The sequence below is a fragment of the Lampris incognitus genome, chromosome 10 (genome assembly GCF_029633865.1).
Source record: "Lampris incognitus isolate fLamInc1 chromosome 10, fLamInc1.hap2, whole genome shotgun sequence".
Lineage (NCBI taxonomy): Eukaryota > Metazoa > Chordata > Actinopteri > Lampriformes > Lampridae > Lampris > Lampris incognitus.
In genome coordinates, this window is record NC_079220.1 from 48,059,846 (window position 1) to 48,085,715 (window position 25,870).

Sequence of the window (25,870 nt, forward strand, 5' to 3'; positions counted from 1 at the left end):
GGAAATCTTAACACAAATGTAAAAACGGGTTTATTTTAAATCTCTATGACCTGGGGTGTCACACATTTCAATGTTGCCATGGTGGCGGCTGGCTTCCTAAAGGTGCTGCTTACAGTGTTGTGGCAGGTGTGACATGCGCACACACACACACACACACACACACACACACACACACACACACACAGCCAAAGGAGCAGGCACAGCAAGGATTATGAGGTGTTGTATTGAGCCTCACTCATGTGAAAATCTCTGCTCGTAGTCTCCCCACCTCCCTCTCATGTGTTATTACTCTCAGCATTGATCCCCTCACTGTGCAGGAGTACCTGGCCGGCGGGGGCAGCAGTCTCACTCCCCTTCACCAGGGGAAGCAGAAGAGGGTGTGTGATGTGGGGGTGGGGATTATGGGGGGAGGGCGGGTGGTGGGTGGTGGTGGTGGGAGGGGGTCTGTTTGGTGTGGGAGAGAGGGACTGTGATTGATGGCTGTGGGTATGCGGTGGGGCGGGTGCAGGAAGTAGATATTCATGCGGGGTGAATCTCTCTCTCTTCTTCCTTAGGCGGACCGCTACAAGGCCAAATGCAGGAGCAACGTCAATGCCGAGCTACTAACCTCCTTTACTCCCTCACCCCGTCTTTCTCTCTGTTCTTCTCTACTTTACTCCCCGAGGTCTCACACTCATCCTCTCTTCGCTAAATATCTCTCAGTATCAATTGTGGCGCCTTTCATTTCTCTTTAAATCCTTTCTCTATCTCTCAGAGAACTGTTCTGTGCAGAGCTCAGCTCTGTTCTCTAATCTTTAGCGCCGTAGCTCTTATTCTGTCTCTCGCCTTCTCCTTAATTCACCCTTTGTCCATCAGTCTGTCATGATATCTTATCATCCCATTCTCTCCCTCCCGCTGTCACTTTTCTACTTTTGTTTTTCTTTACAGTGGCGAAAATCTAAAGGTCCAGGTCTCCGGCTCTGATGTCCTGCATCTGGGAGGTTGTCTCTCTAGCACCCCCTCTCTCGATGTGTGTACTCCTTGTGCTCAGTGCTCTCTCATACACATGTGCCCTCCCCTCCGCTTACCTTCTGAAAAATACTGTAGAGTCAAGTTGCAGCCACAGTCACAGATAAGGAGTTAGCAGGGGATTACTTCCCCGGGTATTAAATGTTTCCTCCTCCACAGCCTTCTGAGTGGCATCGTGTCCTCCACTAGTCTCCTCCACCCTCCCTCCCTCGCTCTCTCCCTGTCTGCTCAGTTTGGGCAAGCCGTGGTCAGCCTCTCTCATGGTGCAGTCCTGTTTGTTAGTCCTTTGGTGGGGTTGGTAGCCAGGTGCTGACCTTTTCTGTGTTGTCCATCGAAGGTCGGGGCGGCGACACTTCCTGCCTGCCCCCCCGCCTTCTGTTGCCCCCTACTCCTCATGAATTCTAACGTTGTCTTTTTCCCTCTGACTGCACACGGGAGCGTTCTCTCTCTCTCTCTCTCTCTCTCTCTCTCTCTCTCTCTCTCTCTCTGTGTGTCTCCCCCTCCCTCTCTCTTTCTGAGAGGCAATCAAAAGGATGATTAAATAGCTGCTGACTTGCATTTTTCCTCCTCCCTTGTTTTGAAACTTTGTTGATTGTGTCTGAAGGATGGCGGGACTCAGAAAATTGAAAGCTGATCCCTCCATGATGAAAAGTTCTGCCTGTCTGAGGGGACAAAGAAGAGCCAATTACCCCTGCCCTCTGTCACTCTCCTCCTCTGGAGGGACAGGAGGTGCACAAACACATGCACACACGCACACACACACACACTATATATATATATATATATATATATATAGGGAGACAGAGAGAGAGAGAGAGAGACCGAGATAGATAGATAGATTAAGGAAAAAAAACTTAAATCCACAGCAGATTTTTTTTGTTGTATTTTTTGTATTTTTTCCCTGTATCTGTCTTAATATTCTGCTCCTCATTTGTTGAGCGCTTATATGTCAACACCACTGACGATTTCTGAAAAAAAACCTGCTATGTGTGTGTGTGTGTGTGTGTGTGTGTGTGTGTGTGTGTGTGTGTGTGTGTGTGTGTGTATATATATATATATATATATATATATACAAACAAACAAAAAACAAATTGACTTTCTGGACATCTCAATGGACCTTAGGAATGGCACATGCAAGCCGTAGATTAAGCCCAACATCACGCTGCAGTATGTCCATGGAGAGAGCAACCACCCACCCTCCATCTGGAAAAACATCCCAGAAAGCATTAATAAAAGACTCTCAAAATAATCATCTAATGAGTCCACCTGCAGTGAAGCTACACCCCCATACCAAGATGCATCACAAAAGAGCAGCTACAACTTTAAGTTCAAGTACAACCCACCATTAAACACTGACTGCCAGCAAACCAACAAACGTAGCAGAAGATGAAACATCCCCTGGTACAACCCACCCTACAATGATACCCTGGCCACAAAACATCGGTAAACAGTTTTTTGAACTTTTGGATAAGTGCTTTACCCCGCACCACCAACTGACGAAGATATTCAATAAGAATACCATCAAAACTAGTTACAGCTGCATGCCTAACATTCAACAAATAATATCGTCCCACAACACAAGAATCATCAGCAAGTCAGTGACACCTTCATCACAAACGGACACCCCCAACTGCAACTGCCGCGTGAACGACTCATGCCACCTCGAGGGAAAATGCCAGATGAAGGGAGTTCTCTACCAAGCTACGGTGACGAGAAATGACAACGGCATAATAGAGACATACGTTGGTCTAACAGAGGAAACATTTAAAAAAGAGGTTTAATGCACACGTGTAGCTTTAGAAACAACCGTTTAAAGAATTTAACATCTTTAAGCTGTTATATTTGGTCATTGGTGGACAGAAACATTAATCATTCAACCACCTGGAAAATCCTCTCAAAGAACAAAGAATATTCAGCCAGTAGTAAAATGTGCAAACTATGTCTAAATGAAAAACATTTTATCATTTGCAAACCAGAAACGTCCACATTGAATAACAGAATGAATTGGCCAGCAGTTGCAGACATCCATATAAGCAGCTATTTTGTAATTACAAATAAATCACGACAATAGACAAATACCATGAACCTTATATGCAGCCTAAAACTGGACAGTTATCGATCACATGTTTTTGAATTTTTGGATGGAGGCACCTCCCCCTGCCCCATTGGACATTGTGCGCGTGATGTGCATGACAAGTCAGTTGACATGTTAGGTTCTTTCCCGTGTTGCTTTACTGACAGCTGATGATTGCTTATGGCATGAAACAGGCTCATACTGCCTCATAAAGAAGTTATCACTGGAGTATTTTGCTCCTTATTTGTTGAGCACTTTTCCTACTGTTGTTTGTGTCTTTTAACGAAGTTTATATATGTGTGTGTGTGTGTGTGTGTGTGTGTGTGTGTGTGTGTGTGTGTGTGAGAGAGAGTCAAGTAAATTCTTTATGAGACAGTACAAGTTTGTTTCATGCTGTAAGTAATCATCAGCTGTCAATAAAGCTATATATATTTATATTGTGGCAGGAATGAGGAAAAACACAGGAGACCAAGGCGAGTTTGATGTTTATTCCTCAACTCCAAAAACCAACTGCAGCAGGAACAACCCTGCACCGGCCAGCCTGGGAACGTAAACCACGCCCCCAGCTCACAGTCCTGCTGGGTGAGAGGCATAGCCCCTAGTGTCCGCCACACAGCCCCCCCACCCCCGAACACCCAGAAGGGACTCCTGGAAAGAAAATTAGTGTCTCACTGGAGGCTTAAGCAGCCTGCCATAACGGCTGCGCCGTCCCTCAGCCGAAACAGTAGGTGAAACACAGTCCAAAGCCGGCTGAGAAGCAGAACGCTGAACCCATGAAGACACTGCCGGGGTCCTGGAAGGAGGACGACCCCGACGGGGAACCTGGGCCGGAAACACAACTTCGCCTGCCACCCTGTGCGCCGGTTTAAGCCTGTCAAGCGTGACACGCTCCCTACACCCACCCATATCTAGCACAAACCCTTAGGACCCGTCTCAAGAACCCGAAATGGGCCATCGTATGGGGGTTGGAGGGGCGAGCGGTGAGCATCATGCCGTACAAAAACAAAACGAGCCGACATGAGCTCCGCAGGCACGAACGACCGCGGAAAACAGTGGTGAAACGGGGCCTGGAACCCGAGTGCTGTCGGACAAAAAAGGATAAACGGCCGGACGGGGTCGAGGAGCGGAACTCCCAGGCAAAAATTCCCCAGGGATGCGGAGTGGCTGACCGAGCACCAGCTCAGCGGGTGACGCGTCGAGGTCCTCCTTAGGAGCCGAACGCAACCCGAGCATAACCCAAGGTAAACGATCCACCCAGTTACCATCCGAGAGCGCAGCACGCAGCGCTGCCTTGAGCGACCGGTGAAAACGTTCACACAAGCCGTTAGCCTGAGGGTGATACGCGGTAGTGCGGTGTACCTGCACATCCAAGGATCGCGCAAGTGCCGACCAGAGCTCTGACACGAACTGGGGGCCCCTGTCTGAGGTGATATCTGACGGAGTGCCGAAACAGGCGACCCAGGACAAAAGAAAAGCGCGTGCAACATCCGAGGATGTTGTGGAGGATAGAGGGACAGCCTCTGGCCACCTGGTGGTCCGATCTTCCATTGTGAGCAGGTGCGTAAAACCCTGTGAAGAAGGTAGAGGGCCCACCAGGTCCACATGCACGTGGTTGAAACGTCTGGCCGGGATCGGAAACGGTTCGAGGGGCGGTTTAGTGTGCTGGTGGACCTTAGCGCGCTGGCATGCTACACATGCAGCTGCCCACCCCTTGACGTCCTTGTGGAGGCCAGGCCAGACGAACTTGGAACCGACCAACTTCACCGACGCCCGAACTCCAGGGTGCGAGAGGGAGTGAATCGAATTGAAAACTCGACGGCGCCAGGCCACTGGAACAACGGGGCGGGGAAGGCCGGTGGAGACGTCACAGAGGAGGGCAGGACTGCCTTCCTGCATCACAGCGTCCTCTAGCTTGAGACCGGTACGCGTTGACCTAAGGGCAAGGACGTCCGGGTCGCTGGGCTGGTCGGCAGCCATAGCGGAGAAATCCACACCGAGGTGCACAGGACACACAAGCACACGCGACAGACAATCAGCAACAGGGTTGGACTTCCCGGCCACATGCTGAATGTCCGTTGTGAACTCGGAGGTCGCCGCTAGGTGGCGCTGTTGACGAGCAGACCACAGCTCAGTCACCTTGGACATGGCAAAAGTCAGTGGCTTATGATCCACATAAGCCGTGAATGGGCGACCCTCCAGCAGGAAGCGGAAATGCCGGGTTGCAAGGTGCAGTGCCAGCAACTCCCGGTCAAAAACGCTGTACTTGCGCTCGCTATCCCGCAGTTTGCAGCTAAAAAAATGCGAGTGGCTGCCACGCATTCGCCACACGCTGTTCAACCACAGCCCCCACGGCTATGTCAGACGCATCGGTTATTAAAGCTATGGATGCCGTGGGTGTGGGATGGGCGAGGAGGGCAGCGTTAGCCAGGGCACACTTAGCTCCGTCAAAGGCCTGGACCTGTTCGGGAGTCCAGTCGACAGGGTCGTTAGCCTTCTTAAGCCGCAGGCCTTCGTAAAGTGGCTGAAGGAGGTGGGCAGCGCGAGGGAGGAAACGGTTATAGAAATTCACCATGCCCAAGAATTCCTGCAATGCCTTAACAGAGACCGGGCGGGGAAATTCCGCCACCGCTGGCACCTTAGAAGGCAACGGGACTGCGCCTTGCGGCGAAATGCGGTGACCCAAGAATCAATCACCGGCAGTCCAAATTGACACTTGGCCAGGTTGACTATCAGGCCGTGTTCGTCCAGACGACGGAAAACCTGTTTCAGGTGCGCCAGGCGCTCTTCAGCTGACGGACTGGCCACTAATATGTCGTCGAGATAAACGAACACGAAAGCAAGGTCACGCAACACCGAGTCCATCAGCCTCTGAAAGGTTTGCACTGCCCCCTTCAAGCCAAAAGGCATGCGCATGAACCCAAAAGCCCAAACGGGGTGATCACTGCGGTCTTGGGCACGTCCTCTGCGCACACGGGAACCTGATGATAGCCGCGCACCAGGTCCACCTTAGAGAAAATAGTGGTACCTGCCAGGCGTATGGAAAAGTCCTGTATGTGTGGGATGGGATAGCGGTCATTGGCGGTGACGTTGTTCAGGCGGCGAAAATCGCCGCAAGGCCACCACGACCCATCCGCCTTGGGCACCATGTGAAGCGGCGAGGCCCACGGGCTGTTGGAACGCCTCACTATACCCAGACGCCCCATGATGGCGAACTCCTCCTTAGCAATAGCCAATTTTACTGCGTCGAGGCGCCGCACGCCCGCAAAAACTGGCGGTCCCAGAGTGGGAATGAAATGTTGTACCCCGTGTTTAGTAACCGCGGTGGAAAAGGCAGGCGTAGTCACCGATGGAAAATCCGCCAGCAAACGCTGAAAAACATCCCCTAATGCTAAAAAGTTAGCGTGTGTTAACGGCCCGGCTCCCCCTGTCTCGCACGGAACAGTGGCGAAAGACACAGCATCAATTAAACGGCGGTTTGCAACATCAACCAGCAGACCATTAGCACACAGAAAATCCGCGCCGATAATAAGAACAGTAATGGCGGCCACTACAAAGTCCCACTCAAAATGGCGCCCGTGGAAGCAAACAGTCACCAACCTTGTGCCAAATATCGCAATGGACGAACCGTTAGCTGCACTTAACTGTGGGCCGCCACCTTCGGCCGACCTGTCTGTCTTAGCAGGAGGGAGTAGGCTCTTTTGCGAGCCTGAGTCCACCAGAAACCGTCTTCCTGACATCGTGTCCTTAATGAAGAGCAGCTCACTACGACCGCCAGCGCCCACAGCTGCTACTGAGCTCTGGCCCGGGAGTTTCCCGCCGCCTCAAACGTGCACGGAGGGACGCAGCACCTCGCCTTGCCGCCGAACCGCTGGTGGAAGAAACAGAGGCCCCTCCCGCGCCGTCTCCGGGCAGTCACTCCAGCCACCACTGCCGGGTCCACGTCCTCCGACGTCGGCTGCAGAGGCTCCGATGCCACACTCTGCACAGAGAACCGTCTGGTAGCCAGCAGGACCCGATCGGCCTCCTCAGCCAAACCTCGGCAGTCACCAGCGGCCAGACACGGGGAGTTAGTCAAAGCCGCGCGCACATGAGACGGGAGTTGGCGCAGGAAAATGTGCGGGAAAAGGAATCCACCTTCGTCCGAGCCTAGCAGCGACAGCATATTGTCCATGAGATCCACAGCCGTCCCGTCGCCCAAACCGGATAGGGAAAGGATTCTATCTGCCCTCGCTGCGGCAGATAGACTGTACCTCCGGAGCAGAAGATGTTTGAGGGCGACGTATTTATCGTGTTGCGGAGGGGCGCGCAACAGCTGCATGGCCCGGCGTGTGGACTGCTGGTCCAGCGCAGCGACGACCAAATAGTATCTGGAGTCGTCCGCGGAGATTGCAGGTGGAACAGCGCCTCGACATGCTGGAACCACGAGGCCGGGTCGCTCTGCCAGAACTCTGGGAGTTTCACAGCCGCGGCGAGAACGGCCGGCTGTGAGAGTTGGGGCGGCGTGGCCGAAGTGGATTCACACACATCTTCTGCTCCAAACATGTTCAATTCGGGGTCACCAATGTGGCAGGAATGAGGAAAAACACAGGAGACCAAGGCGAGTTTGATGTTTATTCCTCAACTCCAAAAACCAACTGCAGCAGGAACAACCCTGCACCGGCGAGCCCGGGAACGTAAACCACGCCCCCAGCTCACAGTCCTGCTGGGTGAGAGGCATAGCCCCTGGTGTCCGCCACAATATATATATTTTCTATATGTGTATACACAATTACAGAATAACAAGACACTGCTGAACACTGCACATTTTTGTCGTTTGACTCGCCAAATAGGACCCGACACATTCGTATCAAGAGCCGAAGCTGTTTATCCCAAAACCGAGTCACCGTCGCACTGAGCGCCGCTCAACTCGGCCACTTTTAATTACCCGGAGAGGGGGTGTGTTGCCCACGTTAGCTCTGCCTCAGCGGAGATTTGTCAAGATTAATTGAATTTGCCGCTGCTAATCATTCTGGTAATGCCCTGTCGTTCATGTCTGGCTGAAAATGCGGGGCGATCTGCTGTCATCTAAAGAACACACACACACACAGAGACACACACAGACACACACATACACCTGTTTTGTTTTTTTTCCCCGCTCGTCGTCTCAATGTAAAGGTGAAGACCGGAGAAGTGATATGCAGAGGCTGGTTGTTATGCCATCAGCGATGGCGTGTGTAGCCGCGTTTGACAGCCGCGTGTGACATGTGCACCCGACACAGTCCTCTGTGTGCGTGTCACACGGGCGCCGTTTTACCAGTCACCTGAAACGCCGACGTGACAGCCCAGTCCGGGTCTACCGCCGCTGTCGGCTGTGCTCAGACGAGGCTGCCAGAATCCACACGCGTGTGTGTGTGTACGTCGCCGCATGTGTGTTTGTGTAGGTGCGTGTGATCGACTTGGCGAAAACACAACAGCCGCCAACAAGTCAAATTATATCTCGCTGAGCCAAAAAAAAAAAAAAAGGCCCCCGCGAGGCCTCCAGACGACACAGCTTTGTTCTGACCAGCCAGAACAGCGCGAGACAAAATGGCACACCTGATCTCTCGTTTCACACTGCCACAGCTGGCTGTTTGGGTTGCACTAACAAATCGCACACACACACACACACACACACACACACACACACACACATACATACAGGTATCCACACACAGCTGCAGCTTAGTTACTGCAGCGGAAGCCCTACACTGCAGTCTTAACACAGATATCCAGAGAGTCAATGTAAATCTACCCCTGCAAGGTAACTCTACGTGCCTCCCCCCCACCCCTACTGTAGAGCCCAATGCTACATCATTATTGATTGCTAATGCGTTCCAGCGGGGCTATCCATGCTAGCCATACCAGAGCCATTAGGCCCGGTCCCGAGCCTTGGCTATTTCATCAGCTGTGATTTATCTTGTTAATATGCGCGGGGCAGCGAGTTGAAGAACTGCCTTTTAAAAGCGCCCACTCAGACCGGCCGGTATGGATTCTCGCGGGCGCTTCTTAGGTAACTCGCCGTATCCTCCCCATTTTGCAACAGACATTTTTTTGCCGACCTGTCTGTTTCATATGATGTAATTGATTCTTCCCACACAAAATGTATTCAAGACGGCCTGTTCATTACCCGACGTCGTCTTTTAGATATAAAGCCGCTGGAAATGATCGCCGACTTGCTGGAGAGAGTTTGTCAGGAGCGGGAATAATGGCGTTGTAATATGACAAGTTTTCAGGGGAGGAGAGGAAACACTTTGATGCAGCTGAAAAGGAAACCCCATTAATATGTATACGGGGGCACCATTAGACGTGGGGGCTCATAAATGTTTAGTGAATGACAAGCGAGCGTGTTTGCTCGGGTCCCGGGATGCCACTCTCCACCATGGAAAATACAAAGTAAGGAGAAAAGACAGGTGAAAGATGGGTTGGCGGGGGGGGTCGACCTGGAGAGGACACGTTATCCCTCAGTGTGGAGATGGGGTGGGGTGGGGGGGTAGACAGGGGAGGGCAAGTTGTCCTGCAATGTGTCGACCGAGTATGTGTGTGTTGGGGGGGGGGTGTGCACATTTGCAGCTAGCTGCACTCATTAGAGTAGTAGTAACTGATAGGGCTGTGGAGAGCACTGAGCGAGGGGAGAGAGGGGAGCGAGAGGGGAGAGAGGGCAGTGGCTTTATTCTCTCAAAGGTTGAATAAATCAAAGGAAACAGCCACGCCAGCCCTACACCAACCTCCTCTTCACTGTGAGCACAACTAAATCTGTGTCTATCTTTTTTCCTGTGTGTGTGTGTGTGTGTGTGTGTGTGTGTGTGTGGTGGGGGTTGTGCCTCTGCATATATGTCTGTGCTGCTGTGCATCTATTTTTCAGGATGGCTAAGATCAGGACGCTGCACAGAACCGACAAGAAGTCATCCACTCCCCTTTCTCTTCTTCTTCTCCCCCTCTGCAGCATCAAAGGACCTTTGACTCCTTCAGGCTACTCTTTCCTCCCTCCTTCTCTCTCTCTCTCTCGTTCTCTCTGCATTATTTCTCTCACACATTTCTTTTTCTGTCTTTTTGCATCTCTCTCTCTTTCTCTCTCTCTCATTACCCCATCACATCCTACTACAAGCACTACATTACATGCAGAAATACACACATGCTCTCTCTCTAACGGGTGAGACAGGCTTAACGAGGGCATCTTCAGCATTAAGCATCTTTAGCCTACATATGGATGAAGGAGGGCGGCGCAGTGGTTAGCGCGGCCGCCTCACAGCAAGAAGGTCCTGGGTTCGAACCCTGGGTCGTCCAACGTTGGGGGTCATCCCAGGTCGTCCTCTGTGTGGCCTTTGCATGTGCTCCCCGTGTCTGCGTGGGTTTCTTCCCACAGTCCAGAGACCTGGAGGTCAGGTGACTCGGCCATACTAAATTGTCCCTAGGTGTGAATGTGTGGGCCCTGTGATGGACTGGCGGCTTGTCCAGGGTGTCTCCCCGCCTGCCGCCCAATGACTGCTGGGATAGGCTCCAGCATCCCGCGACCCCGATTGGGATAAGCGGCTTGGATGATGGATGGATGGATGAAGGAAGACATCCTGCCCTACTCTTTAATTCATGCTCGTTCATACCTCGCCCCAGGAGCCCAAATGCAACATGGGTCCCCCCTCCAGGCCCGGCACTTAACATTAGCACTAGAAGTCAGGAGTCGATGCTACCTTGTACAAGGGTGCTAGCACGGGGCCCCCATAAGTTTGTGTAGCATGCACGCAAACGCACACACACACACACCCATCCCCTCAAATCATGCAGTCCTCGTGGAGGTTGTTGCTCCAGTTTGATGTCAGCAGCAAACGATGGAGGATCAGCCTTTGCTGTTTCTGCCTTGCCCCAGGAACTGTCTACCCCACACACATCTCTCTCTCTCTCTCTCTCTCTCTCTCTCTCTCTCTCTCTCTCTCTCTCTCTCTCTCTCTCTCTCTCTCTCGCTCCACTTTGTCTCTGTTCTCTTCTCTGTCTGTTTTTTTTTGTATCTCTCTCTCTCTCTCTGGGGTTTTACGGGCAATCCTGTGTGCAAGGCATGGAGTCGTGATAATGACTACCAAGGGCTCCCACGGGATGTCAGATTCCCCACAGTGTGTGTACACACACACACACACACACACACACACACACACACACACACACACACACACACACACACACACACTAACAACAGGGACTCACCAGTCATTTGCTATGACATGTCCCTTCTGGAAGGCAGGATATATGTATGATATACACACATGCACACACAAACACAAACACAGGGCATTGACACATACACATGTCATTCACTTGTCATTTGATATGAGTGCTGCTACCACCAGAATGTGAAAACCAGATCTGAGAAGGTCCTCTTTACACACACACACACACACACACACACACACACACACACACACACACACACACACACACACACACACTATCCTGCCAGTGACACGAGCAGGTGCTAAAACAGAGTCTTCAGTTGTCATTGGCGGTACGCCTCACCGGCTTGTGTGTCAGCCAGGGCCCCGTGCAGGGATCAATACACCGGCCTATCGATTAGCTGCGTGATGAGCCTGACTGTAAGCGTCGCGCTCATCCCCTTTTGTCTCTCCTTTCTTTTTTCTTCTTTTTTTTCTCTCATACATTGTTTTTCTACCCCGTTGTCTCTTTGTGTTTGTGAGGCGTTCCACTCTGTTGCGCCTTTCCTTTCCCCCTCGCTGTTTGTCGTCCCCCCCATCCCCACCCGTCTTTGATGAGCCGGCCTCGGCGAGGCAAGCCTGCAGCTCCCCATTGATTGGCCGGTCGATGGCTTGAGTGTTTTGTTTTTTTATAGTTTCTATTTATTTATTTTGGAGCTAGCCTTTTTAGTGAGCACCTCAGTCAATAGGGGACAGTCAAAAAGTGGCGCCTTCTCCAGATTATGGGGTTGCTCTAATGAAAACACTGAAAGCGATGCATACAGACAGACAGACAGACAGACAGACAGACAGACAGACAGAGAGAGAGAGAGAGAGAGAGAGAGAGAGAGAGAGAGAGAGAGAGAGAGAGAGAGAGAGAGAGAGAGAGAGAGAGAGAGAGAGAGAGAGAGAGAGAGAGAGAGAGAGAGAGAGAGAGAGAGAGATAAGGCAATCCCTCAAAAGGCAACACGTCACACAGGTACAGACATCCTCACATCCTCATCACCTCCTTCCCGCCCCCCTGTCTCTTCTCTCTCTATTTTATCTCCACAGCTGAAGAGACCGATACTGTGATGCCAAGATCTCTTCCCCCCCTCCACCAGGTCCCAGGAGCCGGAGCCCAGACATGGAGGGAAGGATGGGGATGGAGGGAGGGAGGGAGGGAGGGGGGGATGGATGTAGTGATAAGAGACCAAAGGGGTGGTGGCGGGGGTTGAGAGCGTGTGGTTGGGGTGGAGTGTGTTGTTGGGATTATATTGATAAAGCTGAAATGAAATGGAAATGGACTTAAACCCAGGCCAGGCCATTTCCCCTCTCATCTTTCATTTGAGCCACCCTTCCTCTGAGTAGCCAGCCGTAGCTCAGGCAGATGTGTTTGAAAAGAACAGACAAAAGAAACGTAGAGAAAGGACAGCGTTTTATTTAATCTCAATTTTCTCTTTTTTCCTGCACCTGTTTTTTTGGTTCTCTTTTCTTTTTCTCTCTCTCTCTCTCTTTCTCTGTCTGTCTGTCTTGTCTGTCTGTCTGTCTGTCTGTCTCTTTCTCCCTTACCCTCGCTCTCTCTCACTCTCTCTCTCTCACGTCTTCCTTTCTCCTTTTTTCCGATGCTTGAATAGAAGTGGATCAAAAAGGTAAAGACCACAATGAACATAAAAACCACAGCTCGCCCCTTCCTCCTCCTCCCCCTCCTCCTCTTCCGTCTCCTTCCCTCCCCTCATATCCCTTCCTAACCCAGCACCTTGTGTAGTGGTCATGTTTGATGTTTATTTACCTCCCTACTCTCTCTCTCTCTCTCTCTCTCTCTCTCTCTCTCTCTCTCTCTCTCTCTCTCTCTCTCTCTCTCTCTCTCTCTCTCTCTCTCTCTCTCTCTCTCTCGCTCACTCACTCACTCACTCTCTGTCTCTCTCTCTCTCTCTGTCTTCAACTTATAACCAAAACTCTAAGATTCCTCCAGATTTCCTCCTTGGTTCTGATGGGACCAGCCTGACTTACACTCACGCATACATACACGCAGGCGCACGTGCACACACACACACACACACTCGCACAGATGACTATGCACGCACAAACATACAAGTGCCTGACTACATACACACACCCACACACATATATATATATACGTATATATAAAACTTTGTTAAAGAATCACTCAACAGTAGGGAAAGTGCTCAACAAATAAGGAGCAAAATAATCCAGTGAGTCAAGTAAATTCTTTATGAGACAGATGAATATATCTATATATCTATATATATAGAGAGAGAGAGAGAGAGAGAGAGAGAGAGAGAGAGAGAGAGAGAGAGAGAGAGATATGCGCACTAGAACATGGGAACTCTAACTCTGGCAAAATATTTGTTTGTGCACAGTTAAAGTTACAATTGTGAACATTTTCAAATTTTCCTTTTCTGACACTTGTTATATACTCTGATAGTTAGCAGCACATTTTTGTTAAATCTGCAGATGTTCAAATCAGCTGATGAAGCTGATTTGAACACCCCTTTACCAACACACACCACAACATAAACACCAACACACACCACAACATAAACACCAACACATACCACAACATAAACAACCAACACACGCCACAACATAAACACCCAACACACACCTCAACATAAACAACCAGCACACACCACAACATAAACAACCAGCACACACCACAACATAAACAACCAGCACACACCACAACATAAAAACCAACACATACCACAACATAAACAACCAGCACACACCACAACATAAACAACCAGCACACACCACAACATAAAAACCAACACATACCACAACATAAACACCAACACATACCACAACATAAACAACCAACACACGCCACAACATAAACACCCAACACAAACCTCAACATAAACAACCAGCACACACCACAACATAAACAACCAGCACACACCACAACATAAAAACCAACACATACCACAACATAAACAACCAGCACATACCACAACATAAACAACCAGCACACACCACAACATAAACAACCAGCACACACCACAACATAAAAACCAACACATACCACAACATAAACAACCAACACACGCCACAACATAAACAACCAACACACACCTCAACATAAACAACCAACACACACCACAACGAAAACAACCAACACACACTACAACATAAACACCAACACACACTACAACATAAACAACCAACACATACCACAACATAAACAACCAACACACACCACAACATAAACAACCAACACACACCACAACATAAACACCAACACATACCACAACATAAACACCAGCACATACCACAACATAAACAACCAACACACACCACAACATAAACAATCAACACACACCACAACATAAACACCCAACACACACACATAACACAACATAAACACCAACACATACCACAACATAAACAACCAACACATACCACAACATAAACACCAACACACACCACAATATAAACAACCAACACACACCACAACATAAACAACCGGTACGTACCACAACATAAACAACAAACACACACCACAACATAAACAACCAACACACACCACAACATAAACAACCAAAACACACTACAACATAAACAACCAGCACACACCACAACATAAACAACCAACACATACCACAATATAAACAACCAACACATACCACAACATAAACAACCAACGCACACCACAACATAAACAACCAACACACACTACAACATAAACAACCAAAACATACCACAACAGAAACAACCAGCACACACCACAACATAAACAACCAGCACATACCACAACATAAACAACCAGCACATACCACAACAACCAGCACATACCACAACATAAACCAACACACACCACAACATAAACAACCAACACATACCACAACATAAACAACCAGTACGTACCACAACATAAACAACAAACACACACCACAACATAAACAACCAACACATACCACAACATAAACAACCAACACACACTACAACATAAACAACCAGCACACACCACAACATAAACAACCAACACATACCACAATATAAACAACCAACACATACCACAACATAAACAACCAACACACACTACAACATAAACAACCAAAACATACCACAACATAAACAACCAGCACACACCACAACATAAACAACCAGCACATACCACAACATAAACAACCAGCACATACCACAACATAAACAACCAACACACACAAAAACATAAACAACAACACACACCTCAACATAAACAACCAACACATACCACAACATAAACAACCATACACCACACCATAAACAACCAACACACACCACAACATAAACAACCAACACATACCACAACATAAACAACCAGCAGACACCACAACATAAACAACCAACACACACCACAACATAAACAACCATCAGACACCACAGCATAAACAACCAACACATACCACAACATAAACAACCAACACACACCACAATATAAACAACCAGCACACACCACAACATAAACAACCAGCACATACCACAACATAAACAACCAGCACACACCACAACATAAACAACCAGCACGTTCCACAACATAAACAACCAACACACACAACAACATAAACAACCGGCACACCACAACATGAACAACTAGCACACCACAACATGAACAACTAGCACACGACAACATAAACAACCAGCACATACCACAACATAAACAACCACCACACACCACAACATAATAACCAACACACACCACAACATAAACAACCAACACACACCACAACATTAAAAAACCATCACATACGACAACATAAACAACCACCACACACCACAACATAAACAACCAACACACACCTAAACATAAAAAACCATCACATACCACAACATAAACAACCACCGCATACCACAACATAAACAACCAACACACACCACAACATAAACAACCAACACACACCACAACATAAACAACCAACACACACCTAAACATAAAAAACCATCACATACCACAACATAAACAACCACCGCATACCACAACATAAACAACCAACACACACCACAACATAAACAACCAACACACACCACAACATTAAAAAACCATCACATACCACAACATAAACAACCACCACACACCACAACATAATAACCAACACACCACAACATAAACAACCAACACACACCACAATATAAATACCAACACACACCTTAACATAAACAACCAACACACACCACAACATAATAACCAACACACACGACAACATAAACAACCAACACACACCACAACATAAATAACCAACACATACCACAACATAAACAACCGGCACACCACAACATAATAACCAACACACACCTCAACATAAACAACCAACACACACCACAACATAATAACCAACACACACCACAACATAATAACCAACACACACCACAACATGAACAACTAGCACACACCACAACGTAAACAACCAGCACATACCACAACATGAACAACCGCCACACCACAACATAAACAACCAACACACCACAACATAAACAACCAGCACACCACAAAATAAACAACCAGCACACACCACAACATAAACAACCAACACACAACACAACATAAACAACCAACACACACCTAAACATAAAAACCATCACATACCACAACATAAACAACCAACACACACCACAACATAAACAACCAACACACACCACAACATAAACACCAACACACACCACAACATAAACAGCCAACACACACCACAACATAAATACCAACACACACCTCAACATAAACAACCAACACACACCACAACATAAACACCAACACACACCTCAACATAAACAACCAACACACACCACAACATAATAACCAACACACACCTCAACATAAACAACCAACACACACCACAACATAAACAACCAACACATACCACAACATAAACAACCAGCACACCACAACATGAACAACTAGCACACACCACAACGTAAACAACCAGCACATACCACAACATGAACAACCGCCACACCACAACATAAACAACCGCCACACCACAACATGAACAACCGCCACACCACAACATAAACAACCAACACACCACAGCATAAACACCACCACATACCACAACATAAACAACCAACACACACCACAAAATAAACAACCAGCACACACCACAACATAAACAACCAACACACAACACAACATAAACAACCAACACACACCTAAACATAAAAAACCATCACATACCACAACATAAACAACCACCACATACCACAACATAAACAACCAACACACACCAAAACATAAACAACCAACACACACCACAACATGAACAACCAACACACACCACAACATAATAACCAACACACACCACAACATAAACAACCAACACACACCACAACATAATAACCAACACACACCTCAACATAAACAACCAACACACACCACAACATAAACAACCAACACACACCACAACATAAATGCGGACATTGCTGATTGAACAACACTGGCGACTCTTTCATTTCAAATGCAGTTCTGTGTGATCTGTAGTTTAAACATCCTCACAGTTACCACTTTTCACCTTATACTTCTATATACTCAAGTAAAACTACTATAGACTCGAGTAAAAAAAAGAAAAATATTCAGATTGTAACTGTAAGAAAATATAAACACACACACATGCTGCAGAAACAGAGACAGAGTTGCACACATGCACGCTGATCCACTGACATGCACGCTCACACACACACACACACACACACACACACACACACACACACACACACACACACACACACACACACACAATGTGAGGCCGGTGGAGGCGAGTGGGGAGGTCAGCCGAGTAATATATCTACGAGAGATAAACAAGAGATTAACTTCATTCCTCTCCTTACGCACAATAGATGTCCTTATCCCAGCCCAGCCTCACAAGCACATGACATACTGCACATTCATATCCCCCTCATGGACTGGTGATCTCTCTTCTGTCCCCCATCACACTCCGCACCACCTCTCTCCAAACTGTTGACTCACACAGACACCTGAAGATTCATTACCTCCCATTGCTTATTAGTTTGTTTATTAGTTTGTTTATTTCTATTGCTCGTGTTTACTATTGATTGGTCCAGACATTTCTAATTCGTTCCTCCAGATCCAAGCGAATTGCCCTCCTCTCTTCCTCACATTACTCACGGGCCAGCTCTCTCCATTTCTCTTCCCCCCTTGTTTTTGGTTTCTCAGGACCAATTCAGAGTCTGTTGTTGTTTGCAACCTCAGAACAGAGACATGGTATTGATATGGTGACTGGCCAGAGTTGCTTTCCACACCATCTTACCAGATCCCATTTCCTCCAGGTGCTTCAGTGTCTGTTCGCGCTCTCTCTCTCTCTCTCTCTCTCTCTCTCTCTCTCTCTCTCTCACCCACACACACCCCTCCCTTCCTATCTGTCTGTCTGTCTATGTATCTATCTATTTGCTTGATTTATCTCTCGGATCTCCCACCTGGTCCTCACAAGCAGCCGCAGGCTCTTCTGAGCATTATACACACCTTTGCCTCTTGTTCCTTTTCCCTCTTTCTCTCTCTCTCTCTCTCTCTCTCTCTCTCTCTCTCTCTCTCTCTCTCTCTCTCTCTCTCTCTCTCTCTCGCTCTCTCTCTCTCTCTATCTCTCTCGCTGTCTCTTGTTCTCTCCCTGTCTCTCTATAGTTTGTCACCACCATCCCTCTCATTCCTTTACTGCACATGCACTGTGACCTTGTTCAACCCCCCCCCCCCATATCAGTCAAGCCACTCCTCCAGTTCTGTGTGTTAGTGGAGGCTCCAGAGGCAGAGGGGATTGCAGGGGAGTGGAGGAGGTATATACCCTACCCCCGCGCACACACACACCCCCACACACTACATGCAGGTAGTGCTCCAGCAGCATAGCTCTTGCCTTAATGGCTGTTTCTGGATGCAGCGGGACCTCTGTGCAGGCCCTCTAAAGAGCCCCAATCAGCATGGCCAGACACCCCAATTACCAGCCTGACAAAAAGGAGCCCTTGCTGGGGAGCCATAGGGAGACCATGGCCACATCCAAGGCCATGATGAAAGTAGTAGTAGTAGTAGCCATCAGCAATGGGCCTAGCAAGGAGCCTTAATAACCCCTCTCTCAGAAACCAAGCCCTCCACCTCTCCCCGAAACCTGCCTCCCACCCCCACCCCCCCCCCACCCCACTCACATCTGTCTCAGGCCAAACCCAATTCCTTTCTGGTATCATGGCTAGATCCATACGTTGGAGGAACAGACTTGAGTAAAGTATGCCATGAGCTGGTTTATGGATCTCTCTAACTGCCCTTGTGTCCATGGCTTCTCATTGACATGGTTCATTGTCTCATTCTTTCTCACCATGAGAAAAACAACCGTCGGTGCGCTCTGCGCGTGGTGGAGAAGGGACGCTCCGACACCTAATCTCCCTTTTTCTCCTCCGCCTGCCGCCTCAACCCTCCCTCCCCTCCACTCTTTTGTCCGCCGACTGCTTTTATTTACTGGTCTCCCTCCCATTAACAGCAGGACAAACACACACACCCCACCCACCCCTCCTCTGTTTGCACCCCCCCCTTAACCCAACCTCAATCCATTCCTGTGCTGCTGCTGCTGCTGCTGCTGCTAAACACACTTCCTTTCTCCGTCTTGGCTGAATTAACATTCCAGTCTCCGCGCCGCACGCCGTGTCCTTGTCACAAGTTCCCGCTGATGGATTGATCGGCCCATTGACAGATTGGGATCGCGCTGACGCTCACCTTGCAGGGGTTGACGTCACACCCTGGGAGATCCTTTGTCACGTTCCAACACTCTATAAACCAGCCTATCTACCTACTTATCAACTCACCTACCCACTGCCCAGTCTATTTTCTAAAGACAACACGCTGGCTGCAGCAGTCTCTTCCTTTCCTTCTCTCCTCCCTCCATCCCTTGCTCCCTTCTCTCTCTCTCTCTCTCTCTCTCTCTCTCTCTCTCTCTGCTGTGTCCCTGACAGCCTACCAGAGTCCGCTGCTGGTATCACCGTGTCCTTTATCACCACTGACAGGATCGAATAAGTGTCCACTATATTTCTCTCACCTTCAGCCTTTTTTTTTTTTGCTCCTGGAGGAAAGGAGTCGAGGAAAGGAAACACACTCTTAGCATTTCAGTGGGGATCTTTGCCCGAGGAAAACATGTCCTTCCCTTCACACTCACCACAAACAGACAAACAGTCCCCCTCTTCTGAGTCCGTGGTTAGAGAAGAGGAGAGAGAACGAGAGAGAGAGAGAACATTGTGTGATAGGGTGTCACAAAGAAAGACTGTGCATGATGGAAATAGAAAAGAGAGGAAGAGGGACAGAGAGAGAGCAGTCGCTATAGAGACGACGAGTCAGGCAGCAGTGCCTCATTAGGGATGACCCACCACACACACACACACACACACACACACACAAGCTCAGTCACATGACCGAGGCGGTGCAGACATCCTATTCAGTGGCATAGAGATAGGGAGGAGTGTGGACTGATTGTACATTGAGAAGTCTTTGTTAACGCCATAGAAGTCTGGCACGGGGGGGGGGGGTGACCGTGAATATAAATCACATGATCTCAGGAGGATGTCGGTGTGTGTGTGTGTCTACCTTTATGGCCACGCCGGAAGACGTGATTCACAAGCAGCAGAGAGCACAGATAGAGAGATTGATGGGGGGGGGGGGGGGTAGCACAACAGGCAGGGCAGTGGCAGGCTAGCCTAGGCTAGGCTGATGTTCAACTATCGCCCCCCCCCACCCACAGCTGCCATGCCGGTCAGTTTAATGATGGCCTGTCCTTCATCTACTGTATATCTGCAGCTGGTAGCCTCTGCAGCCTCTCTCTGTCCTGACCAACTTTCTTTTGTCAGTCAGTGTCAGCGCCGCTCTCAGGCAGATAAGGCTTTTCCTTCAGTGGCCACTATCTGCAGCTGTTCCCAGGTTTGGTCTCAGTGAAGGGTATTGTCTGGGGTGAACATTTGGGTTGATAGCGGTGACAGCACGACACCTGTCTGTGCCACTGTCTGGATGGGCCGTGTAGTGTGTAGTGTGTGTGTGTGTGTGTGTGTGTGTCACACGTGAGTCGGTGTGCATCGGTGTTGTAGCTGTATATGTGTGTCTGTGCTTGTGCCCTCTGTGTGTGGGTTTTCCGTTTGAGTTGATGTGGTTGAAATCAGTGTTGTATTTTTACACTCATGTCTTGACCCCTCGTTGTCAAAAAGGAAGAGGACACACAATGGGAACCCCCGCCCCCCCTTCATTCTCCCTTACCGCTCTCTCCCTTTATCTCTGTTGCCATGTCTCCTTCCTCACTCCTCGGCAGATTAACTCACTCCTAATTCTCATTTCACAGGAAATAACCTATTTACGCACTCTTATTCCGTTTTTCTCTCCCTCTCTCTCTCTCCCTCTCTCTCTCTCTCGCCCTGTTTGCTCACACAATACACGCTCACATCCTCCTTCACACTATTTTTCTCTCTGCCTTTGTCTCTCTATCTCTGAACCACACACATGCAAGCCCACACACACACACACACACACGTGCACACACACGTGCACACACACATGCACACACACAGCAGTGCACATGAATGCAGACCAACATACCTCCATGGGAACATACTGCTCACTCATATGCAAGCATCTCCCCCTTACAGTCCATTAACTAGTCCAGCATGGGCAAGGGGTTTCATGCCATGCTCCATTCTGCCCCCTGCTTCCTGCGTGCTGCACCTGCCAGTGACAGGTGCGGGATTCAATTAGACCAGCATGCTCTCAGCGGCCAGTCGGCGAGGCAGGCCGTGTCATGTGGGCATAGCAGGGACCTGGGCCAACAGAGCCTTCATTCCCCTCTATAGCTTACAGAGGAAAGAAAAGCCCCACACAACATATGAGGAGGCTGGTACTGGAAGAAGGCTGCCATACAGCAACATAGTGGGGAAGAGGGGTGGGGGTCTTAATAGACTGACTGTCAGAGTCTTGATGTTAACCATTACCGGGGAGCGCCGTCGCATCACACGTGAAAACGCCGTGAATTTCCAGCAGGCGGTGGAAATGAAAAGTCTAAATTTAGCCAAAAAGCTGTCAGCGCTCACTTTTAATTGTGCAACCAGTCAATCAGGAATCGCCGCTCCCGACGGAAGGGGGATATTTACTGTCATTTCCAGGGGAAAAAAAGAAATCCAGGGCTTTCATCCTTTCATTCGGCAGCTCCGCATCGACAAGCGCCGGCTGACCTGTGACTGGGAAGGGATTAGGGAGATAAAAATTAGTGCGGTGGCATTTCCTGTAGGAATGGTGGTAATTGCCGCACTGGTGTGTGATAACTACAGGCTAGGTTTTAATTCCAGATCAGGTAAGTTTTATTAACCCTCCAGCTAGCCAGAAGCGCAAAGGAGTATTGTGTTTCCGCCATCTTCACTGGGTTGATAATGACTACGAAGATGTCTGCCTCAACCAAACGGGGACTCGTCTATAAAACGGACAATTGTATATAATCGGGGGTGGGGGGGGGGGATGCCAACAACTGATGCTCTGAGTGTCCAGGTAGCATGGTGGTTTTTTTCCGGTGCCTACCAACACGGGGGTCTCCGGTTCGAATCCCTGTGTTACCTCCGGCTTGGTCAGGCGTCCCTACAGACACAATTGGCCGTGTCTTAGGTTGGGAAGCCGGATGTGGGTGTGTGTCCTGGGCGCTGCACCAGCGCCTCCTCTGGTCGGTCGGGGTGCCTGTTCAGGGGGGAGGGGGAATAGCGTGATCCTTCCATGCACTACGTCCCCCTGGTGAAACTCCTCACTGTCAAGTGAAAAAGAAGCCACTGGCGACTCCACATGTATCGGAGGAGGCATGTGGTAGTCTGCAGCCCTCCCCGAATCGGCCGAGGGGGTGGAGAAGCGACCGGGACGGCTCGGAAGAGTGGGGTAATTGGCCGGGTACAATTGGGGAGAAAAAGGGGGGGAAATCCAAAAAAGAAAAAAAGAAAAGACCATACTGCTAGGGTAGGGCTGTTCGGGCTGTTCAGGCTACCCGCCGCCGCCGCTACCACCCTTCCCAGTTAGGGGAATGGTGGAGGAGTGGAGACGAGGAGAAATAGATAAAGTCTGTAAACCGGAAGTCAGCAGAGGGGGCTGGGAGTGCAGGTCAGAGTTAATGAAGCCCCTTAAGGCAGGGTGTGAAGCGTGGCCACTGTCTGTCAGGCCAGTTAGCATGTAAACTTGTGTGAGGTTTTTTTTTGGTGTCCTGTACTTTGTGTGCATTGTGCGTGCATGCACCCCACGGGCCGCCGGTGCAGCCTGGAGGCCACTGATGAGCTTCTCTGACACCGGGGGACCCAAAAACCAACTCATTAGGCCAGCCGGAAAGGCCCTACACTGAAGAGGAGAGCAGACCATGGAGGAGGAACCGAGAGGGGAGGACACTGTGTTAGCCTATGCCGCACCGCAGTGTTATTGTAATGATGAGTCCAATAGGGTGCAGCCTGATAGGTTGGGGCTGGGAGGTTAGGTGCAGCAGTGAACACCGTCACACAATATTTAGGTGGAGTACTGTGGCGGGAGCAAATTGTATCTGAGACGTTGACAGCTATTTTGGAGGTGTGATGGATGCCGGTGTGTTCTCCGCTGTCCCCTGTCCGTCTACTACAGCGGCTGTTTTCTCCCTCTAACGCTGCAGGTCCACTCTTCTTTTTCTTTCTAAATTCTGATTTTTCCCTTTTTGTCTCCCAATTTAGTGGCCAATCGATCTTTATTTTAGTTTCAACACCCACCCTCAGCCGGCAGTCTCGAAGGAGACGCCTCGCCACTTCCGTGACAAGGCGACTCCAGGCCGAACCACTGATTTTTCGACACACACAGAGACGCGTTCACGTGACGAACACAAGCCGACTCCGCCCCCCTCCCGAAGACCGCGCTGCCAGTTATTGCCGCTTCGTCGAGTCCGGCCATGGTCGGGTCTGACGAGAGCGGGGCGCGAACCGCGGCCCCCGGTGGGCAAGCGCACCAACACAAAGCCGATACTTAGACCGCTACACCACCGCGGACCCCCAGGTCCACGTTTCTAATCTGTTGCTATGACGACACAGGGCAATTTCGACTTCACCGTGTGTTGCCTGAAGACGAGCCGGCGACTGGTTTGCGTGTGAGAATACTAGTTGTTGACCCCGGTTGCGGCGGTAGAGAGCAGGGTTGCGGGTCTGTGTTGGTTTTGTCCTTTAATGCAGCCGGAGGCTCAAGTGTTCCTGGCTTTGTTTACGGGTCACATCCACGCGGAGGCCGCGTCGCTTGCCGCACGCTGTTTATTTCTCTCTTTGCGGTTCTTTTGGCAGCGTCCCAGCTGTCTGCCTCCCCGCCGGCTCGGGAGCGTAGCGCTCTTGATGTGATGTAATAATAATTATCAGCCTCGCCGTAAAATAAATCTCGAGCAGAACCGGCCCGAAGTTCAGCTGATTTCCGGCGCGCGCCCCTGAATTGATGAAGAAGCTATTTGATTGCGGCTCGGGCGTACGTCTTGTCGGAGGGGAGGGGGGGGTGATTGTTCCGCCGCCCCCGAGAGGGACGGGCTTTAACCATTGTTCTGAACATTTACTTAGCATATTTTAGTCACCCACATTCTTACTCGAAAACAAAACACCTCCGCCGCTCCTGCGGTGTGCGGCGAGCGGTCCCTTTTGCTCCGACAATGGAGCGTGACAAACCCACTCCCCGTGAAGAGCCGGTGTTCGCAGAGTTTGTTTGTGCCTGAGCTTGATTAGATTCCTGTTTTGCTGCCAGTCTTCATCCCTGCTGGGCCCCCTCAGACAGAAACAAGCTAATCCCAGAAGTGGCCCGGCACTGCAGAATCACTAGCCACCATCAACAGCGGCGAGACAGCCAGGGAGGGAGGGAGGGAGGGAGAGAGAGCGAGAGCTGGATTTCCTAAAGCCCTGCTCGCACTGAAAAAAACTCCTCAGTGTCTTTATTTTCAATTCTCTTTCTGTGCCGTGCTCCATGCACCAGTATCCACCAGCCTCTTCTCAGCAGTCATGTTTAGACTCGGTTGGTCCAGTACTTTAAAGTCACTGTGTGCCGCTGGGTCCGTGTGTGTGCCTGTGTGTGTGTGTGAGGGTAGTACGTGTATGTATATGTGTGTTTGCCATATCCTCCTGTGTGCACTGAAAGGGTGCAGATGTTCACACTAATGTATGTGTGTGCCTGTTTGTGTGTGTGTGTGTGTTCATTTGGACGTCCTTGTGTGCGTGTGTGTGTGTGTGTGTGTGTGTGTGTGTGTGTGTGTGTGTGTGTGTGTCTCTGTACATGTGTTTGTGTGTGTGTCACCTGTGTCTAAACAGCCCCTGCAGTGTCCAATTAGTTCAGAGATGCGTTCAATCATGAGATGACCAGCAATGTCTGGTCCAGTCTCCGCGCTGTGCCAGGGAGCCATGAAAGTAAGCTGGCAGAGAGAACGAGGGACTCCTCCTCCTCCATTTGCCCTTTCTGTTCTGTATCTACTCCACTGCTTTCTCTGCCTCCCTTCTTCTCTCTCCAGCCATTTCTCTCTCTGTGCCCCCCCCCTCTTATACTCTCTCTCTCCCTCTCTGTTCCTCTGCCACCCCCCATTCCCCCCCCCTCTCTCTCTCTCTCTGCCTCAAACACTCCCCTGTGATGTCAGAGTGGTGAAGA

The 25,870-nt window shown here is 49.6% G+C and overlaps 1 protein-coding gene across 1 annotated transcript in view; it reads left to right on the forward strand.

The window, feature by feature from the left end:
* Positions 1-25,870, forward strand: part of adgrl1a (adhesion G protein-coupled receptor L1a) — a 149,864-nt gene that overhangs the window by 92,843 nt on the left and 31,151 nt on the right. Inside the window, exon 5 of the mRNA XM_056288563.1 lies at positions 12,894-12,908. Within this exon, the coding sequence (XP_056144538.1) occupies positions 12,894-12,908 (15 nt within the window). The remainder of the gene's footprint in view (positions 1-12,893; positions 12,909-25,870) is intronic.